At 40.4% G+C, this 23,459-nt stretch overlaps 1 protein-coding gene across 1 annotated transcript in view; it reads right to left on the minus strand.

The window, feature by feature from the left end:
* The window catches only part of lrrk1 (leucine-rich repeat kinase 1), an 80,039-nt gene that overhangs the window by 23,709 nt on the left and 32,871 nt on the right, over positions 1–23,459 (minus strand). The window contains 15 exon segments of the mRNA XM_042490273.1: positions 1,071–1,265; positions 7,594–7,731; positions 9,567–9,706; positions 9,795–9,998; positions 10,283–10,452; positions 14,536–14,558; positions 14,560–14,816; positions 15,959–16,098; positions 16,540–16,709; positions 16,807–16,978; positions 17,917–18,014; positions 18,146–18,324; positions 19,629–19,788; positions 21,339–21,459; positions 21,557–21,735. Coding sequence (XP_042346207.1) covers positions 1,071–1,265; positions 7,594–7,731; positions 9,567–9,706; positions 9,795–9,998; positions 10,283–10,452; positions 14,536–14,558; positions 14,560–14,816; positions 15,959–16,098; positions 16,540–16,709; positions 16,807–16,978; positions 17,917–18,014; positions 18,146–18,324; positions 19,629–19,788; positions 21,339–21,459; positions 21,557–21,735 — 2,346 coding nt within the window.

Here is a 23,459-nt window from a genome sequence, read left to right on the forward strand (position 1 = left end):
ACTTCAGCAGAGGAAAAACAATGAAGATGAAAAATTAGACCAGAGATTTCTTCGCTTGAACTGACAGAAAGTTTGAACTTGTACTTAAAGTAACTCGTAAGTATAATGGGGTGTTACTACCAGCAGGTCGGTTTATTTCTGTTCAGTTCGGTTCATATTTTTTTTGCGTTTCCAGTTTCGGAATTGTTCCTATTTTTCATCAGCCCTCTGCCTGTGGTACCTAGCACCGATCTGGTAATAAAACATTGAGCTGTAAACACTGCAGTGTGTTGATTGGTCAGTACACATCAACACAGTGTGCAAGTTTTTCATACATTAATAAACTATGAAATTATTAACCACTGTTCATCCCGTGACAAGTTTTTCATACATTAAAAAACTATGAAATCTTTAAGCACTGTTAATACCATTTCAAGATTTTCTTTTCATACCATGACAAGTTTTTCAGACATTAGACAATTATAAATATAAAATGTTTAACTCTCTTCATACTGTGATAAATTTTTCATACATTAAAAAAAACTATGAAATCTTTAACCACAGTTCATACCGTGACGAGTTTTTCATACGTTAGTAAACTATAACTGCAATTAAAAGGACGTTTTGCAGCCTCTAGCAGAAGCAGCAGCTTTAAAAAAATGTAATTCACTGGGCGACTGCCAGCAACTTTTAAAGTGGAATCTAATCCTCATTTGGAGAACAAAAAACATGTTGGACTGTTGGAGTTTCATTCAGAGTGCTCTGGCAGGATAAACCCCCCCAGTGCACAAAACCGCTATTTATAAATATCACATGGGGAGAGAGACTCTCACTCCTGCCTGCTCTTTTTTGTGCATCCCTGTTCTGAGGACGATTAATGGGGTGCAGACTTCACTCTGCATCAGCGGTGAGCACGAAAATACAGCGAGTGCTGCTGGATGGAGCAGCGAGTGCCTATACCCCGCCCACATGTAAGAGTACTGTCTGAGGTGGAAACGCTTCACAGATTAGGGTCTGGGTACCTCTTCATAGGTGATACTTTTGGTTCCAGACGTGCTTAACCTTTGATGGAAATACGGCTGTAGTCTCACCTTCTCAGGCTTGGTGTCCCAGCACTCAGTCAGCAGGCTGTGGAGGCAGTAGAACTGGACCTCCTCCGGACTGCCCAGCACCGGACGGATGCCTTTGGAGAGTTTCTTTGCTATCTGAAGCTGGTGGTTTCCGAGCACCGGCCTCCGCCCAGACAGCAGCTCGTACAGCACCATCCCATAGGAGAACATGTCCACCTGTAGACAGTGAGAATGACAGAAAAGACAAGAAACTTTAAGGTCAGGACTCAAGAGTTTTATCTGAGGAGGTGAGTCAGGCCTTCAGTAAGACAAAGAAAAAACTGAAATGAGAACACAGCGCATATAATCATAGCAAGGCATGATGCAATAAATCATACACATGCCAGAAGACAGCTTTGAAAGATGAAGTGAAACTGTGATCCCATAATAACCAGCAGGTGGATAAGGGGGAGGAGGTGAATGATTGATTAATCAACAATGTAGACATCGATTGATAGATACTCTTTAAAAGCAAAACCGGTTTATTCCTGTCTCCTCTAGGGCTGCAATATTGCAATACTACACTATCAGGCGGGTTTCCATTACAGATTTGCACAAAATTTAAGCGATATTTTCGAAATTTCAATAAAACACAATTGCGATATAATAATAATAATAGCTAATATTCCACGAAGTCACAGAGGAATTGTGAATTAGATTTTTTTTGATGATCTTCTCAACTTTCTCAGAGTAATGTGATGCAATAGCAGCTCTTGTAGCTCCTGCTGCATCATGAGGGAGCCAGTTCCTACTGACAAGCACACAGACATGTGACCTAGAAAAGACTAAAAAGTGTTTCCATTATAGTTTTGCGAAAACATGTTTTCTTTTTTTAATCATCTAAAATACCACTTCATGGGTGTATAAAACCTGTTTTTGTGAAAAATGGAAGCTTTTACTCAACATTGACAGTGCCGTTATTTTTACCCCTCTTCTACAATTGACTCCAACAAGCACATTTGTTCAGGAAGTCTGCTTTAAAAAAAACAAAATACTTTTACTTTTTGTTTATAAAGCAAAGATGAACTCCATATTCCTTCCCCCCTCATTCATGTCAATCTTGAAGCCGTTATCTAAACACCCAAAATACTTGAGTGGATGCTCGTCTCTGAGCGGTCTCAGATAGTGAGCCTCGGCCTCTCTGGAGTCTCCCAGAATAACTGCAGAGACAAACACTGGAGCAGCGCCAAAAACCCTGAGCTACTTCTGAGTTGACATCACTTGCTGGTGACTCCAGGAGGTCTGTGGCATGCTGCGGCGTCACAGCGGCGATGGAAAAAATCTGGCACATTCATATAAGGAAGTCCTCCTGACCTCAATCTGACGAGTCTAACACCCTCTCACTCTTCATTTTGTCTTTGGTTTTTGTCCTTGCTACAAAGAAAATGAGACTCGATCTCGTCATCCTTTATAGTGCTACTTTTAAAGATAGCTGAAGAGCAGGTCACATAATTAGCATCATTATTGACGGTATTAACCCTTTGAAACCTGTGCAGACATCAGTTTTTCTTGTGTTGCATTCAGACATCTTTCACAGGAATTTTAGCCTTTGAAACCTCAGCAAAAAGGTTTAATTTTCCTCAAAACATGGGAAAAGGCAGAGAGCAAATTGCAAGAAATTGGTAAAAGGTGACACAAAAACAACATAAAAATTAAATATTGTGAAAAGAGAGAGAGAGAGCGAGAGAGAGAGAAATATTAGAAAATTATCAAAAAATATTAGAAACATATATTCAAAATATGTTACTAAATAGATTTTTTTTAGCATTTTTTCAAGGTAATTTCTTTATTCATTTTTGTTTTTCCCTTTTGCTTATTTTCAGGTATTTTTCTTGTAACCTTTGCTAATTTTGGGGCCATTTCTTGTTAAGCTTTTTGTTGTCTTAATTCAAACCATGTTTTTGAAAAAAAAAATCAAGCCTCCTTGTCAGGTTTCAAAGGGTTAACTTAAGTGGCACTATGAGTCGTATTATTCACAGTCGGGTGAAAAATGAAAGGAGAGAGCAGAATAAGAGTGAAGTGCATGAACAGAACTAATGACTGATAACTTAACATTGAGTGCTTTGAGAAGTACCAAAGTGGCCTTCAAAAAGATAAAGCCCAACGAACTGAAAGCACCACTCAAACGAGCCAACCTTGTCCTTAACCAGATACCAAAAAACAAATCACTTTAATTCAGCAGTTTCTCTTCAAAATTCTATGAACACGTCTGGCATCTATTTTCCAACTCTACTACAGAATGACATCAGAAAGTATATCTGCTGTGCGTCACTGGGTCGGGGGGGCATTTTTAACAGCAAGCAGCAGATGAATTGAAACACAATGAACAACTCGGCATTAGAATTTGCTTTCTGCATCACAAGCGGCTTCAACTCACAACCTCAGACACCAAAGACACACAGTCCCAGTGAGCTCCAGCAGAGAAACCAGAGACACTATGACTGAGCCGACCACCAGGGGGCAGGATATCAGCTGTCTGTGCGTGGAAAGGCAAGTTTCAAACTGCTGCCAAAAATTCACTTATCAAAACAAAATTCTGAGAATCTGCAGACTTCATCTAGAAAGCATATAGATGTTGATAACTTATTTTTTTACAAAGATCGATTTGTTCCATAAATAAAAAAAAATCATGTTTAAAAATGCCATCTTCCCAAAGACCAATAGTTTACATGAGGGCAGAATTCAAAATGCTGTCAAAACTTCAGTTTTTGAGATTAAATTATGAAATGTTACACACTTTACCTACCATGGCAGCAACATATTGTCAGTTTTTTTTATGAGCCTTTAAGATTTATTTAGCAAGAATTTGCAAGTTTATGTTTACAGCATTGTTTACAGCCAAACATTTTGATGCACTGTAAGCTAAGTTTTTAGGAAAATCAGAAAACTTTGTATTTGTATTTTTTTGTATTTATTTATTTAGCAGGACAGTGTGCAGAGACATTGAATATTCTCGTAGAATATAAAGATGGCTGCACCAGATTTAACGTAGCGCTAATTTCCATCTGTAGTCCTCACATAAAAGACAGACAACATAATACAAATCTAAAAATTATTACAATAGATAAATATACAGAGTAAAAAATAAATAACATGTACAAGTATAAAATAATACGTCAGACCTCCAAAATGCATACAACCCTGATATCAGAGACATCAGTGCAGACATGTCTGATTGCTCAGTATCCAGTCCTTGACTGCGCATGAGAAGCTGTGATGTTTTGTGATGTTTTTGTTTGCAGACGGTTTGTGAAAGACAGTCTGAAGATGCCCTTTAGCAAGTTTGGTGTCAATTTGGCAAAAAATTTGGGAGAGGATAAGTTTAATTAGTTTTACAGTTTTTGATTTAAAAGAAGAGTGATGGACATTATGATTTGTGTTGCTTTTGTGTTTTTAGTCTGTTTTTTTAATGTGAAATTCATCTGTCGGCTTGGCCAGGACTCACCGTAACAAGAGATTCACAATCGTAATGGGACTGTTTCTTGTTAAATAAAGGTTAAATAAATGATTGAGCCACTGTAATAGAGGCTTTTAAATGTATTTGCTCCTCATTTTTCACATTTTTGGAGTGCCTGGATTTCCGTCATGTTGTTCCTGTTTTTGTTTCCTCAGCTCGTCACTCAGCAGTGTTGATATCATCCCAGCCTGTAAACAAATGGCTCCTAACGGCTTTCTAATAGTGTTACTGTATACTGTCCAGATCCTCAGCCGACAAATACTTACACATGTTCACTTTCCTGCCAAAATCCCCACAGCTGGCGAACACGCTAACAGCCATGAAGCTGCTTTTCATTTATTTTTCTATTACACTCCATTTCTTTCCCACTCGCTGCATCATTTATCCCCTCTCCAGCTTCGCCTGCATCTCATTAGAATATTTAAACCTCATCAGAAAGTGAAAGTGGCGACCAGGAGACGAGAAAAGGTGTGTGATTGGCTGAAGTCAGCGGATTCTGTGGGAGACGGGCTGATGCGTGGAGGCGAAGCTTACAGATATTTCTCTGCGCTCTTTGAAAGCTTTCTCCGCAGAGGCAGAGGCCAGTAAAACAGTAAGCCCCAGTAAAGCTCGCCTCCCCGGGGAGACGAGGAGCCGAGGCCAGCCGTGTCAGACCTACACGCTGCTGAGAAAAGAGTCAGCAGAGAAAACACGTACCGGCTTCAAATAAACACACTCCAGCTCTCAGTCTAGTTGGCCTGGAGCAGAATCAATGACCTGTCTCACAACAATAAAACTGACTAATCACATTTAATCACACTGAGATCGAGGAATATCCTCACTCTGAGTCACATACCGCTGCAACCAGCAGCTGATTAACAGATTTAGTCCACTGACAGAAAATCAAACTACAATTTTGTTAAAATGCTTATCATTTATGTTATTTAAGAAGGTATTAAAGGGACAGTTCACCCCAAAAATCAAAAATACGTATTTTCCTTCTAACCTGTTAGTGCTCTTTATCAGCCTAAACCAGGGATATGCAACTTGCTTTGGTTAGAGGCCACTTTGAAAATAGACAGGAGGCCAGGGGCCCATCAAAACAGCCCAATACGTGTTTTTAAAATCTCAGGACATTTCTGAAATTTGATTGTAGGATATTTTTTGAATTTTAGGATGTTTCTAGAATATTCGAATATTTCTCGGACTTTAAGACATTTCCTGTATTTCAGGACTTTTTTTTATGATTTTAGGACATTTTTCCGATTTCAGGACATTTCTAGGATTTTCAGACATTTCTAGGCTCTTAGGAACTATCTCTGATTTAAGCACATTTCTCTGATTTTAGGACGTTTCTAGGATTTCAAAACGTTTCTCAGATTTTAAGAAATTTCTAGGATTTTAGGATGTTTATTGGATTTTATGATATTTGTAGGAATTAAGGAATTTTCTCAGATTTTAGGACATTTCTAGGATGTCAGAACATTTCAAGGATTTTAGGACATATATAGGATTTAAAGACATCTGTTGGATTTTAGGACGTTTTTTAGGATTTGGAGCATTTGTAGGATTTTTGGACATTAGGTTCTTAGCTAGGACCTCTGTCAGGGTGTGGGGGGATCCTCCACTGGTGCCCTTTTTCATAAACAAGCTCTGTTTTTATTTATTCTGGCACCTTATGTATAGTAAAAGTACAAAGAAATCTCAGTGTGAATCTCTTTATTGATTTTTTGAATTAGAAAATGGGCACCCTATCGGGGGCCAGACTTGGCACACAGGCCGTGAGCTGAGTATCACTGATGCATTACTTTTCTGGTAGCGACAGAGTGAGTTTGTAGTGAATCAAACACGATCAAGCACTTAAAGCTAGAACCAAATTTAGTTCAGATTTATCTTTGCTAAGGTAAAACCTGTTTGAAAATCAAAGGAAAAAACTTGCTGATTTTGAGACTATTTTTGAAGGAAAGGTTCACATATAGCTGCTTGTGCTTCTCAACCGAATGTCACCGAATGAATAATATTACTTATTATAATATTATTCTACAAAGTAAGCTATCAAAAAGCATTACTTTTGTATTCTCTACAGCTTTGATGAGGATGTAACAGTAGCCTTTTTACAGCCGCGGTAAAACCTGCATGTATCTGAGGCTCCAAAGCAAACATGTGGTACTAATCAGACAGTTAGGCAACATGCTGCAGAGAGGAAGTCACCCGTCAAAACAATCAGCCCACTAACTGTAAATCTCTGGAGGGACAAGTCAAATAAATACTGAGTCAGCGGCAGCGCCGTCATTTTCTAACACCTTCTGCTCAAACAGGAGACCACGAATCGACACACACCAGAGTCCACATCTATCTCTGCTCCTACATGCTGTTCATGTAATGCAGATATCAGATCAAACTAATTTCAGCTCTTATGTGATCCCTCTCGTCATTATCAATCCAACATGTGCAGCTCGATATGAGGATCAAGTGCTTCTGTAAATACTTTCATATGTGATGAGAAGAAGGAAAAATGGGGGATATACAGTGCAGAGCGGCAGCATGGAGGACGTGGTGGATATGCCATCTAAGGGATTTGAATAAACCTCAGCTGACTTTGTTTTGAGATAATCCTCCTGTCTTCAGCTTGGAATGCAAACAACGAGAGGCACGAGCATGAACTCAATACATACACCTCATCTAAGAGAGGCACATTTTTAACACTGTGACTAAAAAGGCAATGACTAACTTGACAAGAAATAGCCCAAAACTTTTTAAAGAAATTAGCAAAAAAAAATCCTGTGAGTATACAACTTAATAAATCAGACTGTAATTAATAACAATAATTTTGCTGCATGAGTTGTGTAAGACTGAACAGATGGTTTGATTTAGTTTTGCGGACCCTGGTTACTTAAATTTGTGAAACATTTTCTGCTTTTATGGATTCTCCGTTCACCGTGGAGGAATTTAAAAAACAATTACGTTTTTCATGAATTTAACACAACACACAACAAGTAATTGATGCGCTGGTAGTCATTTTGTCGGTAAAGTATTCTTTTAAATTTGGTCAAGATTGGTTTCCAGTACCTTCTCATCGTACACGATGCCCGGTCGGATCTCAGGAGCCTGGTAACCCGGTGTGCCCTCGACCCCCAAAGCCCCCTCGTGGAAGGTTTGTCGGGAAATCCCGTAGTCAGACAGTTTGATGTTTACTGGATCCTGAACCTGGAAGAAGACATATGAATGAGTGAACAAGTTACAGGATCAAAACAGCAAGTTTGTCAAAACAAAATGTTCTTAAGAAAGAGGTAAACATAAAAAATACATTTGCAACATAATTTTAGATATGTAGAATTAGTTAATTTAGTGTTTATTTTAGTTTTCTGAACATGTCTTCCCTTTTTTGTGAAAATCTAATATTCAGCCCAGCTAATTTTCAGGTTGGGCGGCACAGTGGGGTCGTGGTTAGCACTATTGCCTCACAGCAAGAGGGTCCCTGGTTCGAAACGGGGTTCGGTCCGGGCAGGGACCCTTCTGTGCGGAGTTTGCATGGTCTCCCTGTGTCTGCGTGGGTTCTCTCCGGGTCTCCGGCTTCCTCCCACAGTCCAAAGACATGCAGCTCAGGTTGATTGGTGACTCTAAATTGCCCTTAGGTGTGACTGTGAGTGTGAAAGGTTCCTGCGATAGTCTGGCGAACTGTCCAGGATGTACCCCGCCTTCCGCCCGCTGACAGCTGGGATTGGCTCCAGCCCCCCCCGGGACCCTTACGAGGACAAGCGGTTACAGAAAATGACTGACTGACTAATTTTCAGGTCATCGCTTGTCACCTTTTATTTTTTTTGTTGCAATTTGCAAGTTACTCATTGCATTAAGCGTCATGTTTTTTGGTTTTTTTTTAAATCACACCAATTTTTTTCAGGTTTCGGGACTTTAAACACCTTTGAAAGGTGTCTCAATGCAGCACAAAACTGATGTTGCTCCAGGTTTTAAAGGGTTTCAAACATTTAACGACACCAGCTCCTTGAGTTTTAAGTCATTCTGCAGCAAATTCCAGGCTGAAGGGTGCAGAAAACCCAAAAGCACTTTTCCCGAATTCTGAAGGAGCATTTGGGACAGAGAGCATAAAAAGGCCCTGAGAACACAATGAATACTGTCGAGTACTTTTCTGCGTGATAAAAACACAGACGCAGTGTGGGAGCAGACCAAGAATTATGCCTTATATATAAAGGTGCAGAGCAGCCCATCCACAAATAACCAAAATGGGATATGATTAAATAAATAAACACTACTACTACAACTACTACTACTAATAATAATAATACATGAACGAATGAATACATACATAAATAAATCGGACAAAGGGAGATAACCAGTCTTGGCTCACACATCTTTAGTACCTAAGTGAACCAATTCATATATGGCAGCTACATATTCGAACGACCAGGTTTCATTAAACCTCTGACGTGACACAAAATCTGACCCTGTCTTGTACTAACACTGACATCACCTCCTGAATCCAATGTTTAAAAGATGGTGGATTTTTTTTGCCTTGCAATTAAGCAAAATAACTTGTCGGGCAAGAAGAGAGGCAGATGAAATTACACTTCTTTGGTACCACAAAGGCCCTCTTCTTGTTGGACTGCCACAAAAATAGTAGTGAGGGGGTCGGGCATTCGTGTTTTATTGCATAGAGATGAGAAACACTCAATATTGAAAACAAAAACCTGCTTAGTGATTGACAAGACCAGAAGACCGGGGACATTCTGGACGGATACATTTCTGCCAATTTATCATTGGAAAGATGGAAGCATGAAATATTTTACATTGTGTTGCACTGAGTCTTCTACAAAAAGATGAAGTGTGAATCTGTGAAATGATGTCTAATATTTCCTCTCCCACATCTGATTCCCAAGCAGCCTTTGTGTTACACCAAGCAGGACATCTATCTTGTATTACATTATATATGTTAGCAATTAATCCCATGTTGTACAGTCTAGCATTCAGAATTTCACAGATAAGGTCATTAGGTAAGGCTTTTGTATGGTAATCCATATACAGACCTCCAGAGACCAGACCAGGATGTTGTCAGATTTAAGGTCACAGAAGATGATGCTCTTCCTGTGGAGGTACGCCAGTCCTGCTGCGATCTGATAGGCTACTTTGAAAGTCAGCATGTGGCCCAGAGGCATGTACCTGGAGCCTGCAGAGAGAAAACATAACCTCATGTTACACTGACGTAAACACTGGCATAAGGTGAGATGTGGCAGGATGCAGAAGTCTCTGCGTGCCTTTGCCTTTGTGCTTCTCCTCCAGCACCGTATTGAGGCTGCCCAGCGGCGCTAGCTGCAGGGCGAAGCAGAGCGGGTGGATGCTGATGCCCACCAGAGACACGATGCAGGGGTGCTGCAGAGAGTGCAGCATGCTGGCCTCCTGGCGAAATTCAGAGAAGCTCCGACAGGCGTCTGCAGACTGCAGGTGTTTCACCATGGTGTCTGAGGACAGAGAACGAGAGGGAGCAGCAAAAGTTAGAAAAAGGAGACTTTCAAAAGAGACTTGCAGATGGGATACACAGAGAATGACCCCCCCCAAAAAAAAACACACACACACACACACACACACACACACACACACACAAACATCTAACGACAAGAATATCTTCATCCCGACAAGTCAGAAATCCTCAACTGCATTTAGTTTTGACACCAAATGTCCATCAGCAGCTTCCAAAATACCATTTAACATTTCCATTAAAAAGCAGAAGATTACTCAGGCGTACCTGTGTCACTGCTGATGGTCTGCTGACGACACTTCTTGAAGTGGAAGCGTTTGATGGCCACCGGCTCCTCACGATATCGTGCTCGGTAGATGATGGTCCCGCTGCCCCCCTGGCCGAGGATGTGACTCTCCTCCTCGGAGTACTCAAGCTGGGCCCTCTCCAAAAACAGCCTGAGAGAGAGAGAGACACAAACACACACACACACACACACACACACACACACACACACACACACACACACGACAAGTTGGAAACAAACCTCCAGGTTAATCGCATACCTGTACTTACTGCAGTTTTTTGTACAATAAGGGAGTACTAGCAACAATGTGAGGTGTGCATTGAAGAAAGACAGGAAATAGTAAAAATTACACGAAGTTGGCCATTGCCTTTTTTTGTCTCTGAAAGTGATTGCACAAAGTTGCTCAGAGTTCAAAGGTTTAAATTAATGTAAAAGGCTAAATGCTGCACAAGAAAAGTGATGTCCCTCCAGGTTTCAAAGGGTTAAAAGCTTTTATGATCTCCTTTACTCTCAGTGTGACAGCCTCGGTTATTAATGCAGATGTTTTTTCTATAATTTTTACAAAAGTTTCTCTCTTTATGTGTCAGTATTTCCCAAAAAAGTGGGCGTGACTTTGGCGATTGGCGCTTGTTGACGCATTATGAACGATCTGGTCTATCCCGTTGTCCTTCGCCCGCAGGCCTTTGATGTGCTGCTTCGACCACAGCGATGACATAAACCGATCAAGATGGTGGTTTTAATGAGCTCCAGCCCTCCTGTTTGAATGGAACACAGTTTGTGTTAACTCTGGAAACAGTTTTCTTAAAGACCAAACAACTGAGGAGCGTTACTGCGGCACTTTGAGCCCACATTTGCTTTTAATTACTTTTCAATGTACTTGCCATTAAAAGGTCCCGAGCAGCGCTGCATCAGAGCTGATCTGCATCTCACAGACTTCATCAGCACATAAAGTTTGCTCACGTGAAATTAATTTATCATTCATTCAGTTGTCATCTCAGTGAGGCTAATGAGCACGTCATGACTGATTCGATCAGACATTCAATATAATAGCAGTCAACAGTTTGACCACAGTTTAAATCAGTGCCCACTGTATATTACACCACCCTTCCAGAGTGTTGCCATCGCAAAAATTAAGGTGAATTAAAACAAATCCCAGATACGCTGCGTCACAGCGGCGATGGAAAAATCTGGCACATTCATGTCAGGAAGTCCTGACCTCAATCTGACACCCTTACTCTTCATTTACTGCTTATTGTTTACTGCTTATATATATATATATATATATATATATATATATATATATATATATATATATATATATATATATATATATATATATATATATATATATATATATATATATATATATATAAGAGACTTGATCCTGTCGTCCTTGATAGTGCTACATTTAAAGTAAGCTGAAGAGTTGGTCGCATATTTAGTTTTAATATTGAAGGTATTAACCCTTTGGGGCCTGGATGGACATTAGCTTTTCTTGTGCTGCATTCAGTGGCCTTTCACGGGTACTTTAACTTTTGAAACCTGAATTCTCTTCAAAGACATGGGGAAAGGCAGTGAGCAAATTGCAAGAAATTGGTATAAAGTGACACGAAAACAAGTTGAAAATTAATGTTAAAGAAAGACAGATATAGATAGAAAGAAAGATAGAAGGATACATACGTACCTTCATACACAAACAAACTTGGTTGTATTTTTTACAGTGTATGTATTCTTCTAATGATTGATTTTATACTGCAGACACTAAAGTCCAAATCTAAATCGAAATTTTAATGAGCCTGTTGTAGTCTTGGGTTAAAAACAAAGGATGATTCAAACATCGATCAAGCATGATAATCAAATCAGTTCAAATCAGTTTTGCTTATGAAGCCCATTATCACAAATCACAGGAGGGCTTTAAGGCGTACAACGTCCCTCTGTCTTTGGACCCTCACATCGACTAAGGAAAAACTCCCCCCAAAACACACCCTTTAACAGGTGAAAAAAAAACAGTAGAAACCTCAGGAAGAGCGACTGAGGAGGGATCCCACATGCAATAAATGTCGCAAAGAACAAAAACACACTCTGATGGGTCCTTATTTAGAAATAAATGAGCCAATTGCAGACTTATATGTGGTGGAGAAACTGTCCAAAATTGTCTAATTTAAGCTCCATGTGGGAAGCGGACGACACAAACTGTCTGCAAACGCACTTTAAAAGCCTAATATTGGCTGAGCCTCATCCCAGTGTGTGCACATTTAAACTTTCATCCAGCTGTTAAAGTGGAAGATGTCGGTTGGTGGTATTTGTGTTTACACCAGGATCTGTTTTCCATTCTTTAAGAGCTCGAGAACAATTGTACTAATATTTGGAGCGGCTTGTTTAAATGTTGCAGAAAACATTTCCCTGGGTCTGTCTGCTATTTTATAGAGACATCCTTGCGCAACTGACACGTGCACACACACACAAACTGTGTAGGACGCAGAGACAAATATGAATATTTATTCTTACAGTTGATGGAGTGGCGGCTACCCATGAGTCCTGACAATACATCAACACACTCTGTCACTGGCAACAAATCAGCTGAAACTCATTATTGAGCCAAAGCCCCTGGAGAGCAGCTGACTGTCACTGTGTGTGTGTGTGTGTGTGTGTGTGTGTGTGTGTGTGTGTGTGTGTGTGTGTGTGTGTGTGTGTGTGTGTGTGTGTGTGGTTATTACTTGGCATGCACTGTGTGAATCACTGAGCTCCAGTGGAAGGACTGCCTCACTGTGAAGTCCAGTGAGCGGCTGTGAAAAACCTCCACAGACTGGAGACATGAGCGTCACATCTGCCATTAAAGGAAATTACTAAAACGTTTTTCTAAAATAAAGCCCTAATGGTCCGAGCAGATGCTGCAGGAGTCAGCGGAAGATTTATGTCTTTTAAGGCAGACATATTTGATGTAATAATCAGTTTTAGAGTTGTTGATGTTACTTTGAAAAAGAGCAATGCATTACTTTACTGAAATACTTTCTATAGAAAACAATTTGTTACGCTATTCAATGCATTACTGAGACGCATTGTCACGTCATTGCAAGTTCATAATATTTCAACCCTAAAACTTCCACATATGCCCATATAAGGACAAAATAGGACTCAAAAGAAACAAGATGCAACTGTGGTCAGTGATAACTTTCTCAAAATGAAACTGTACAAATATATAGACAGAGGACGGTCGTTCTGACGACACGTTACATTACCACATGCAGCAATACTCGGTTTTCAAGGCCATTACTGATTATTAGTAGTTAATGAGACTGATAACCGATATTTGGAACTAATATGCATTTACAATAAAAAATTAAAATATTTCTGTCCAAATTTAGAATTTGAAATATAACAAACTTTTTTATCAGCAATCATTAAAATAAAACATTGATACAGATAATCAGTAAAATGTCAAATATATATATATTTTATATATATATATATATATATATATATATATATATATATATGTATATATATATATATATATATATATATATATATATATTCTGTGTATATATGTGTGTACAAGGCAATATAATAATATATATATACTATTATATTTCACAGTTGCATCAGGTAATTATTAATATCTTTATTTTTTGTGCCTAAAATCACGACATACACACATCTGTGCTGTGCATGTTGTGTCTTTTTGTTTTCCTCAGAGGACACTTATTATGCATTATGTATTTTCACTTTGGTATGTTGTACATGTGTATTTTGGTACATCATTAGAAGTTAAAGGGCCTTGGCTGTGTTGGGTCACGTGTGTATCTATGATTATTTCAGATGGTGACTCACTGGTAAATCTGCATACCGGCTCCAAACCTCACTTGTTTTTGCAGAATTAAATCCTTTAAAGGGAGTTTCCTGCTGTGTGAATCTCTATCTCTTTACACATCCAGCACCCAGTGAGGGTCTTATTTTGAATTTCTCTTTTAATTACATGTTCAAAATCAAATCAAATACGCTCAAGGCCTTTTTTGAGACATTGCACTCACAAGAACAGGACATGTGGACAGACAGATCAAAAACATGATGCCTCTGGCTATCGCTGCTGCAGAGACATAAAAGCTGGAGCTGTTCTGTCAAACGTGTGTGAGACAGATGAATGAAAAGTGAGTCTGAAACTTATTATAACACCTCGAGCCAAGCCATTATTGGTGTGTCAAATGAGACGGTGCATTAAATGTTGGGAAGTTACCGTGAAGGGAAGTCGGTCATGAAAGAGTTCTGGGACGAGCTCCTGCAGGGAGACCGGCTGGTCCGGGTGCAGAGGACAGATGATGTGCTCCTTCTCCACTGCAGCCAGCACACAGTCCTCCATGTTAAAGTAATGAACCCCCGCTCCTGCTCCTCCTGCTCCTCCTCCTCCTCGTCCTCCGTTCTCTTCGGCCTGCCTCTGGTGGCCCAGTGAGGAGCAGAGGGGACAGGGAGCGTACTGCTCTATGAGGAGACTCCCGTCACTCTCACTGGCTGTCAAAGCTACGACAGAGGACACAATCAGCACGTTTACATGATGTTAGAAAAATCAAATTACTGTGTTAGCTAAAACTGGATAAAAAGTCTTGGACTCTTCAACTTCAAAAAAAAGTCTGTGAGGGTAGAGACGAGTAGAAAGAATTAGTAACGCCATAACAAACTCATCCTGCAACCCTTTCATGAAATGTAGGAATCAACAGTTGTTTATTTGTTTGCATTGTCTTTTGTTTATCTGTTTTTTGTCTTTTTTTTTATTTCTTATTATTTTATTTAATTTCTCTTTTTTAAGCATATTTATCATAATTGTTGTTTCTTTCCTAAGGAGACGGAGACTGAGAGTGAGCGGACATTCAGAGACATTGGCGGAGACACTGGCGGAGACATCAGCGGAGACACCAGCACAGAATGAGAGCGACAGGACATTCAGAGACAATGGCGGAAACACCGGTGGAGACACCGGCGGAGAATGAGGGCAAGCGGACATTTGGAGACAATGGCGGAGATACCGGTGCAGAATGAGAGTGGAGCGGACACCGGCGGAGCGGACACCGGCGGAGCGGACACCGGCGGGGACACCAGGGACAATGAGAGCGGAGCAGTCATGGCTGGAATACCTTCTATCCACATTCTATCGACTACATCTCATATTTCAATCTAGGAAAAATTAGATCGTGATTGATGTTGTTATCGTTTTATCGCCGGACCTATCCAGGGTTGTATCACCATTTTTTCTTATTCAGTTTTGTATCTTGTTAGTTAGTGAGGTTGTTGTTTGTTAGTTTGTCACCTGTCTAGTGTTGTCTTGTCACTGGTGTGTTTTGTATTATTGTGTAATGTAAGTTTTGGGAACCCGTTGAAAACGAGCTGATACACCTCAAGAGGTTTATCCCGGAACAATAAACTTTAAACATTATTTTAAAGTCATATCACCCGGCCCTGCTTGAAAAGGATGTATTTTATATTTATTATAGATAAAAAAAGTCACACTCCATGCACCCCCCCTCCTCTGATAAATAAAGTACAGTCCCACAAGGAGACAGGGACATGAACTGCAGCGTATTTCTTCTTCTTTGCATCACTGCACAGAAGGAAGCGAGCGTCTGCTGTGTTACGGTGTCTACATAAACAGAGAGCGCTGCACTGACCAGGAAACCACTGCTCGATCAGAGAGTTGACGTTGTCGGTGATGAAGGCCATGGCCGAGAAATCTCTCATCTCTGACTGGCAGATGATCTTTATGCCTCCGCTCTTCTTCCTCTTCCAGTTCACGTCCGATGACTCCACGCTGCAGAGACACAAACACACGTCAGCGCCTCGTTTCAAAGTTTCATCTGCTGTCGCCACCTCTCAATCCATAAACAGAAGCACATGTGGAGCAGCAGGAACAGTAGGAACCTTTGAGGCAGTTCAACATTCATTTTGCATTTTCTTTTAGTTGTTGCATTTAGATTTTGATATTTTTTCTACTCTTATTTTATTTTATTTTATTATTTTTTTCTTTTTTCCAGCTTTTTCATTTTATTTGTATGTATTTCTTCATCTTTTTATTTTCATTTAATTTCTTTCTTTATTTACCTATTTATTTCTTTATTTTCCTAAAAACAGAACTGGCTGCTCTCTGAGGTTCTGAATCTAACTGAAGCTAAAAACCTAACTTTTGTCACACTCTTTTATTTCTTTATTGAAACAGCTGTCTTATTCAATTATTGCCCACATCCTTTCGTACCTGAGGTAACCTCCGTCAAAAGTGACCAGCAGCCCCTCCTTCCAGTAAATGGTCTGGCTGCGTCGGACTCTGAAGGTGCTGCAGCGGTTCCTCTGCTGAGTCCCAGCGAAGCTGTAGATCACAGAGTTCCTGTTGTGTTGGCCGCGTGTGTTTCTTCTGGGCTCAAATGACTGCACAAACACAACATTCAGAGCCATGAATGCTTAAAAAAACCTTTAAGTGTGCAACTACAACAGGTGAATGTTGTGTACCTGCTGGTTTTAGTACCTGCAGGTCCATTTCTGTGAGGCTGATGAGCATCCTGGCAATGAAGCGCTCCCAAAATCCAGCAGGAACAAAGCTCATCTTGACGAGGCGTTGCAGGGTGTTGTTGGTCTGCTGACGGAAGCAGTGGATGTCCATGGCTGGTTTGGGGGGAAGGAGGTGGGGCAGCAGATAGCTACATTGAGAGGAAAAAAAGAAAAATGCTTTGAAAACAAGATTATTGCAGAAACTTTAGGAGAGCTTGCCAGTAGTTCCAGGATTTCCCTGATATAAATTCTCCTTTTTTTTCAAACAAATTAAGCAATGGGTCGCCCAAACTGAAAAGCAAAAATACACAGGGAATCCCCATTTGTATTAAATGAGTATCAATTAGTATAAAGACACCATTAGGGGGAAGCATGCTGTAGCTTTGCAGCTTACACCAGAATGTAGTTAAAATTACAAGAAACGTTTGCACACTTCACTGTGGTACAAATTATAAACTCCATCACTCTGTTTTTTATCAAAAACTGTAAAACTAATTAAACCTATCTCCTCCCACATGTTTTGCTAAATTGACACCAAACTTGCTGCAGGGCATCTTCAGACTGTCCTACACAAACCGTCCACACAGATTTTGATTTTGTTAAAAATTGAGCTTACAGTGCATCAAAATCTTTGACTGTAAACGGTGCTGTAAAGATATACTTAGAAATTCTTGTTAAATAAATCTTCAGCGATCATGAAAAAACTGACAAAATGTTGCTCTCATGCTAGATCACGTCTGTGACATTTCAGAATTGTATCTCATAAACTGAAGTTTTGAGTATGAAAATTTGTCTGGATAAGTGAAGTTTTGACAGCAGTTTCAAATTTTCCTTTCCATGCACAGACAGCTGATGTCCTGCCCCCTGGTGGTCGGCTCAGTCATTCTGTGAAGCTGTCTCTGGTTTCTCTGTTGGAGCTCACTGGGATAGTGACTTGTCCTTGGTGCCTAAGGTTGTGAGTTCAAGACCCATGTCATGCAGAATACACATTCAAATGCCAAATTGTTCATTGTCTTTCACTTCATCTGCTGTGCTTGCTGCTAAAAACGCCCGGCCCCGACCGATTGCTGTGCAGTTATAATTTTACCTGTTGCTGGCCACAGGAAGAGCGATCTCAAACTTGGCTAGAAACTGGAAATACTGTTCCTCTGTCTGCTGGGTGAAGCCTGTTCCGACCAGCAGCATCTGCACAGCAGACACCATAACAGATTTCACCACAGGAAGTCAGCATCATCATTAACCCACAAAACAACCCGGAAACACAAAGTATCTTTTCAGAATCTAGAAGTTATTTTCACTTGTATCCTGGGTCTCACCCTGAGGTCTTCAGCTCGGATCACGCCGTTCCTCGCCACAGAGCGAGACGACTTGAGGTGCATGATCCTCTCCAGACACTCGGACAGCCACACGGGACACAGGAAGTAGAGGGTGCACAGGCCATGGCTGGTGTCAGGGAAGTGCAGCAGGGTCCCGGTCTCTATCAGGAAGCTGATGGCTGGATCAGGTGCAGAACACAAGAGAGCTATGGGCACGGTTTTGTATTTTCAGGTTAACTCCTTTTCAGCAAACTGGCTTGATAAACAACAAAATTAGAAATGACCTAAAAGTCGGCAAGAAACTTGCAAAAAGTGCTAGAAAATTACTTAAAAAAAGACCTGGGAAAAAAAGTGTTTAAAATTGAAATAACTGACATAATTTTAAATAGTTTTCCTCTACCCTTTTTTAAAAATAATTTTCTAAATCTACTATTTTCTTGCAATTTGTGAAACATTTCGTACCAAGTTGCTCATTGCCATTTTTTTCCATATTTTTGAAAGAGATCGCATCAATCTGTTGAAAAGTTGAAATACTTGTGAAAGGTGTCTCACCAGGTTTCAATGGGTTAAGTCTTAAAAAGTCAGTACTCTTAGTAAATGTTGGATGTTCAATAGTTTGACATGTGAGGGGGCGGTTAGCTTCTACCAAAGATGAGATCATTCCAAAGTATTTCATATATTGGGGGAATGTGACCCTTTGGTCGCTGTGGGCGGGGTCCCTATCAAGCTCAGTGAGTGACAAACACAGGGTTGTCTGCTGGTGTTTTTGTGGGGGCTCACCCCGAGAAAACAGGAAGCTTTCTCAAATAAATACTGCAAATGTACAAGGAAATTATTTATGGTACAAATGATTTTCACTCTCAACTAGTTTGCTGAACAAGTAACATCTGTAACACACCTTCACACAAAGGCTCAGAAAAAAAATCAGTCATATGAACATTTCTCATCAACACTGTGCATTGTTCTCTAAAACACTACTGTTGTTATTTCTGCCTAACCTGCTGCTAACTTACCTTATGTCTTCAGCATGTTGCCAGGTGGCCAGCTCTGCAAGGGTATGTATGAATTATCTGTTTTATTGACAACCTGCCTAACTTTGTGTTGCATGGCCTGCCTGTGTTTTAGTGCATATGAACATATTGTTAACGCCTAACTGCATCTTTTAACATTTTATGAAGGTCATTTTATGACTCTTGTATTTCATTTCTGCTTCTGTTTACTGTCGTTTGTTGTTGCCATTGCTGCTCTGTATGTCTGCATGTTAGCTGTGTGTTGTTGCTTCATGTTGCATGCATGTCTATTTGTGCTATATTGCTTTGTGATGTGGCTTTGCTCTTGTTTTGTACTGTTGTTCGGCTGTGTCTTATTGCTTTGCATGGCTTGTGCTCTGTGTTTGGAGTTCCTGTTTATTGTAGCTGTTGCTGTCTTTATGGTGTCCTGTTGCTCTGGATATGTGAATTTTATCATTTTACAGTTACAGTACCTGTCTGCAGGTCCTCGTAGTCTCTGATGTCACTTCCTGAGTTCTGTTCGATGATGCGGTCCAGCTGGGCATCAGTCAGGTACTGGACCTCTCCCTCAGCGTGTCGCCTCTGTTTCTCTGCTATCACTGCTTCCTGCAGTGTCAGGTAGCTCCTGGGGATCTACACAAGAAAAAAAAAGAAGGAGGATTCTCAGTGTTTGATCATTTTGAGTCTTTTTGACCAAACAGATCCAGGAACTCCCCAGAGGAACGACTGTAAAAAATTTCAGCAGTTTTCTCAAAACCACATCACAAAGCCATTTCATGGTGTTGCTCATTGTGTTGTATTTACTGTTTTGTGACTATTAAGTGTAAACTGATTTTTTGGCCAATCAGCAACATGCAGCAAACTCTGCACAGAGTTCCTGGCTCAACGGGAACTATTACATGCAGATAGTGCAAGCATTATTTGGACATGTTTCAGCGCATTCGGAATACGCATCCTAACTGGGGGTTGTTACTGCAGCTTGCAGCACACAGCCTGTTGCCTGTTTACATCTGACTGTGTGCTGTCATGAATGTTTTAAACACAAACCAACTCGCCCACATTCTGCAAAGCTGGTGTAGAGATGCATGCCCAAAAGAAAAGCCCACACTTTAAGGAGAAACACACCTTTGAACAATATGAAGGACTTGGATATCCTCAGGTTTTTGGATAAGCGCAGATAACACAAAACCTTTTCTAGAATGAGGTTGAAGGAATGAAGAGGGAGGCCGTATTCAAAGTCAAACAAATCCTACCAGTCCAAAACCATGAAAAAATGTTTTTAATTTTGATGAAAAGATGCAAAATGGCACAAGCTGCTCCAGCTTTCTCGATATTTTGATGTGATAAACAACATATGAATGTGCATGTATCAGTGGAACATTAATTTTCATTAGCCATGTAAACAACTAAATAGGAACATTATCTTTTTCAGAATATTTTTTGCATATAAACATAGGCATGTTTGCATGTAGCCAACTAATCTGATTAGAATAGATTTTTAAAAGCCCAAACAGATTAAACATGATCCATATAAACACCTCAATAAGCGTAAACAGGCCCAAACTGATTCAAATTTCAGTTGCAGAGGGAGAGTTTAAACCTTTTCATAAACTGATCAAAAGAAAATTTGTATCATGTAAACGATGAAGCTGATTCATCTCTGGCTAAATTTTTTTTGCGTGCTCCGTCCTCATGTAAGGGGACATGGTGACGTACGTTTTTCCAATAACAGATGATGGCGACAACAACATTTGAGCGGCTGGAGTAGTCATGTTACCACGGTAACACACTCACTCCTGCCCTGCTGTGTGAGAGAGGCGAGGGAGAGCTGCGCTGCTATCAGAAGTTATTTTTCACTGCGAGAAAATGCACTTGTGGCGTGAGAGTGTGTGAAAAGCGTCAATAGCGAGTGTCTCACGATCATTGTGAGAGTTAGCAGCCGGTCAAGTTACTACATTCATAATTTTTTTCGCATGTCACACAGCTGCTCCCTTTACATGTGCATGTAAACAACAGATTGTATTTGAGAACATCCCATGAGAACAGATGACTCACAAATCCTTAATCAGATTGATTTTATTCAGAAAAAGTGAGCACGTTAATGCAGCTAATGTTTCAAACAGTTTCTCACTGTTGGTCCAAACTGTGAAGCTCTTTCAGCACAGACACACTGTGTCACTCACCAGCCTGCCCAGCAGCTTACTGCCACAGGAGGAGCTGCTGCTGTCCTTCATGGAGAGAGCCACCTGGTAGATCAGCTTCTTCAGCCCGTCCAAACCCTCCAGAGTCTTACAGGACACCTCACTGAGGTCAAAGACACACAAAGAAAGACACATAAATACACTGACACCGCTGCTTCTTATCAATAGAAAAAAACAGTGTGATGAAAAAGTGAGCTTACTGCAGGTGTTTCCAGGTGATGTCGGGGTAGCCGGAGGCTCGAGCTCCTGACGGCGATCGGCACAGAGCCAGGACGTAAGCTCTCAGCGTGGCCAGCCTCTCAGTGCGAAACTTGGTGTCAATGAGGCAATGGTCTAAATGTGTCCCCACGACAACCACGGCAGAGTTGGGTGCTCGCGCCTACGGGTGAAAACACACAGAGACACTGAATGAGTAATAAAGAAAACAAAGATGAGCATGACTGTTTATTTTTGACCTTGGAAGCAGTTGATCTCTTTCTCTCTCACACACACACAAAATCTTGACGCCATGTCCAACCGCTGGCTTATTTCAGGGCTTTCACCCATTTCAAATCTTCCAAATATAAATACACAATAAAACCACAAAATGTCTCCATACTGCTCGTCCAAAGCAAACCAAGTGTCCTGAAGCCCTGATGTGCCAAGTTGTTTTGAAAAAGGTCACTGGCATCATGTTTTTAGCTTTGTTGTTGCCTGTAGCTCCTAATGTGGAAGCCGCGTTCACGTATGCACGCTCTCCAAGACCAACGAGAGCTTGTGGCATCTGCACGCCAGTGTTTACATGCTACCTAGAAGCATTACTCAAAAACACACACACACACACACACACACACACACACACACACACACACACACACACACACACACACACACACGTTAGCAGCAAGCAACTAGTCAAGTCGCCTTCGATTAGAATCAATGACAGCTAGAGAGGTGACTGCAATAGAAATAAACCCGCTGATGTTTTGAACATTCATCGTCATGCTTCTTGGAAAGTTATCGCCAGAGGAGAAGTCACATAACATCACTCAGTGGACACGTGGTCATCTCGCAATCGTTTTATCGACATCGCTTAAGTTTTACACATACTGTCAGTAGAATTATTCTACTTTTACTTCTACAGTGCTATTCTCTATACTTTGATTAATACATTTGTTATTATTTGCTTTGTTATTATTATCATTATTTCGGCGGTGTGGCATCAAACGGGGGAATTTCACTCTGACCTATAAAACAAATCCAGTCATTATTAATGCTGTAAAGTGAACACACAAATCAGTGGGAGGCAAAGAGGAGGCATTATGATATGTTGAGAGTCAGTAATTAGGCTTCAATGAAGCATTTAAGTGAAATGATGCAAACAGTTTCAACATCTTCCACGTCATCATGCCGTCATTAAACGACATCCATCAGGCTGCGGTCGGTTTCTGTGGCCTGAGATCTAAATGATTTTCCTTTAAATCAGAACACTCCGCCTCCGAGTGGAAACACAAATACCATCTGTTTGTCTGCTTCCCAGAGTCACACCCTTCACTTTCTGACCCACTCACTCTACACTGCATTTCACTGTGTGTGTGTGTGTGTGTGTGTGTGTGTGTCCATTACAGATTTGGACAAAAATTAAGCGATATTGTCAAAATGTCAAGAAAACGTAATTGAGAGATGACAGCGTTTCCATCGAGTGATGTTATATAACTTCTCCTTCTCCTCGTTTCATTTTCAATACATTCTTCAAAATAAAAGTCCCACATTGTTTTATTATTTAATAGCTGTCATTGTTAATAAACCAAAACTGGAAATATTCTTTTTGTCTGCAGCAACTTATGCGGCTTCACGTGCTCCTTGGAAATATCGTATTTACTGTAATTATGAGTTACGAGCACATGAACAGCCCTCCAAATTCATAATAACGATTGGGAAATTTTCCCTGAGTTGCTGAGTTATGACACTTGCATGACGTTTTAGGGCATCCGAAATGGCAGAAAGCAGGGATGCAGTGTCAACAAATGATGATAAAAAATATTTCATAATTTTGTTCCTAGTGTCTATCATTTACTTTTAGTAGTTACGCATTTTAGCATGGAGTCGTACTCCATACTAGTA

This window comes from Plectropomus leopardus, chromosome 1 (assembly GCF_008729295.1).
Source record: "Plectropomus leopardus isolate mb chromosome 1, YSFRI_Pleo_2.0, whole genome shotgun sequence".
NCBI lineage: Eukaryota > Metazoa > Chordata > Actinopteri > Perciformes > Serranidae > Plectropomus > Plectropomus leopardus.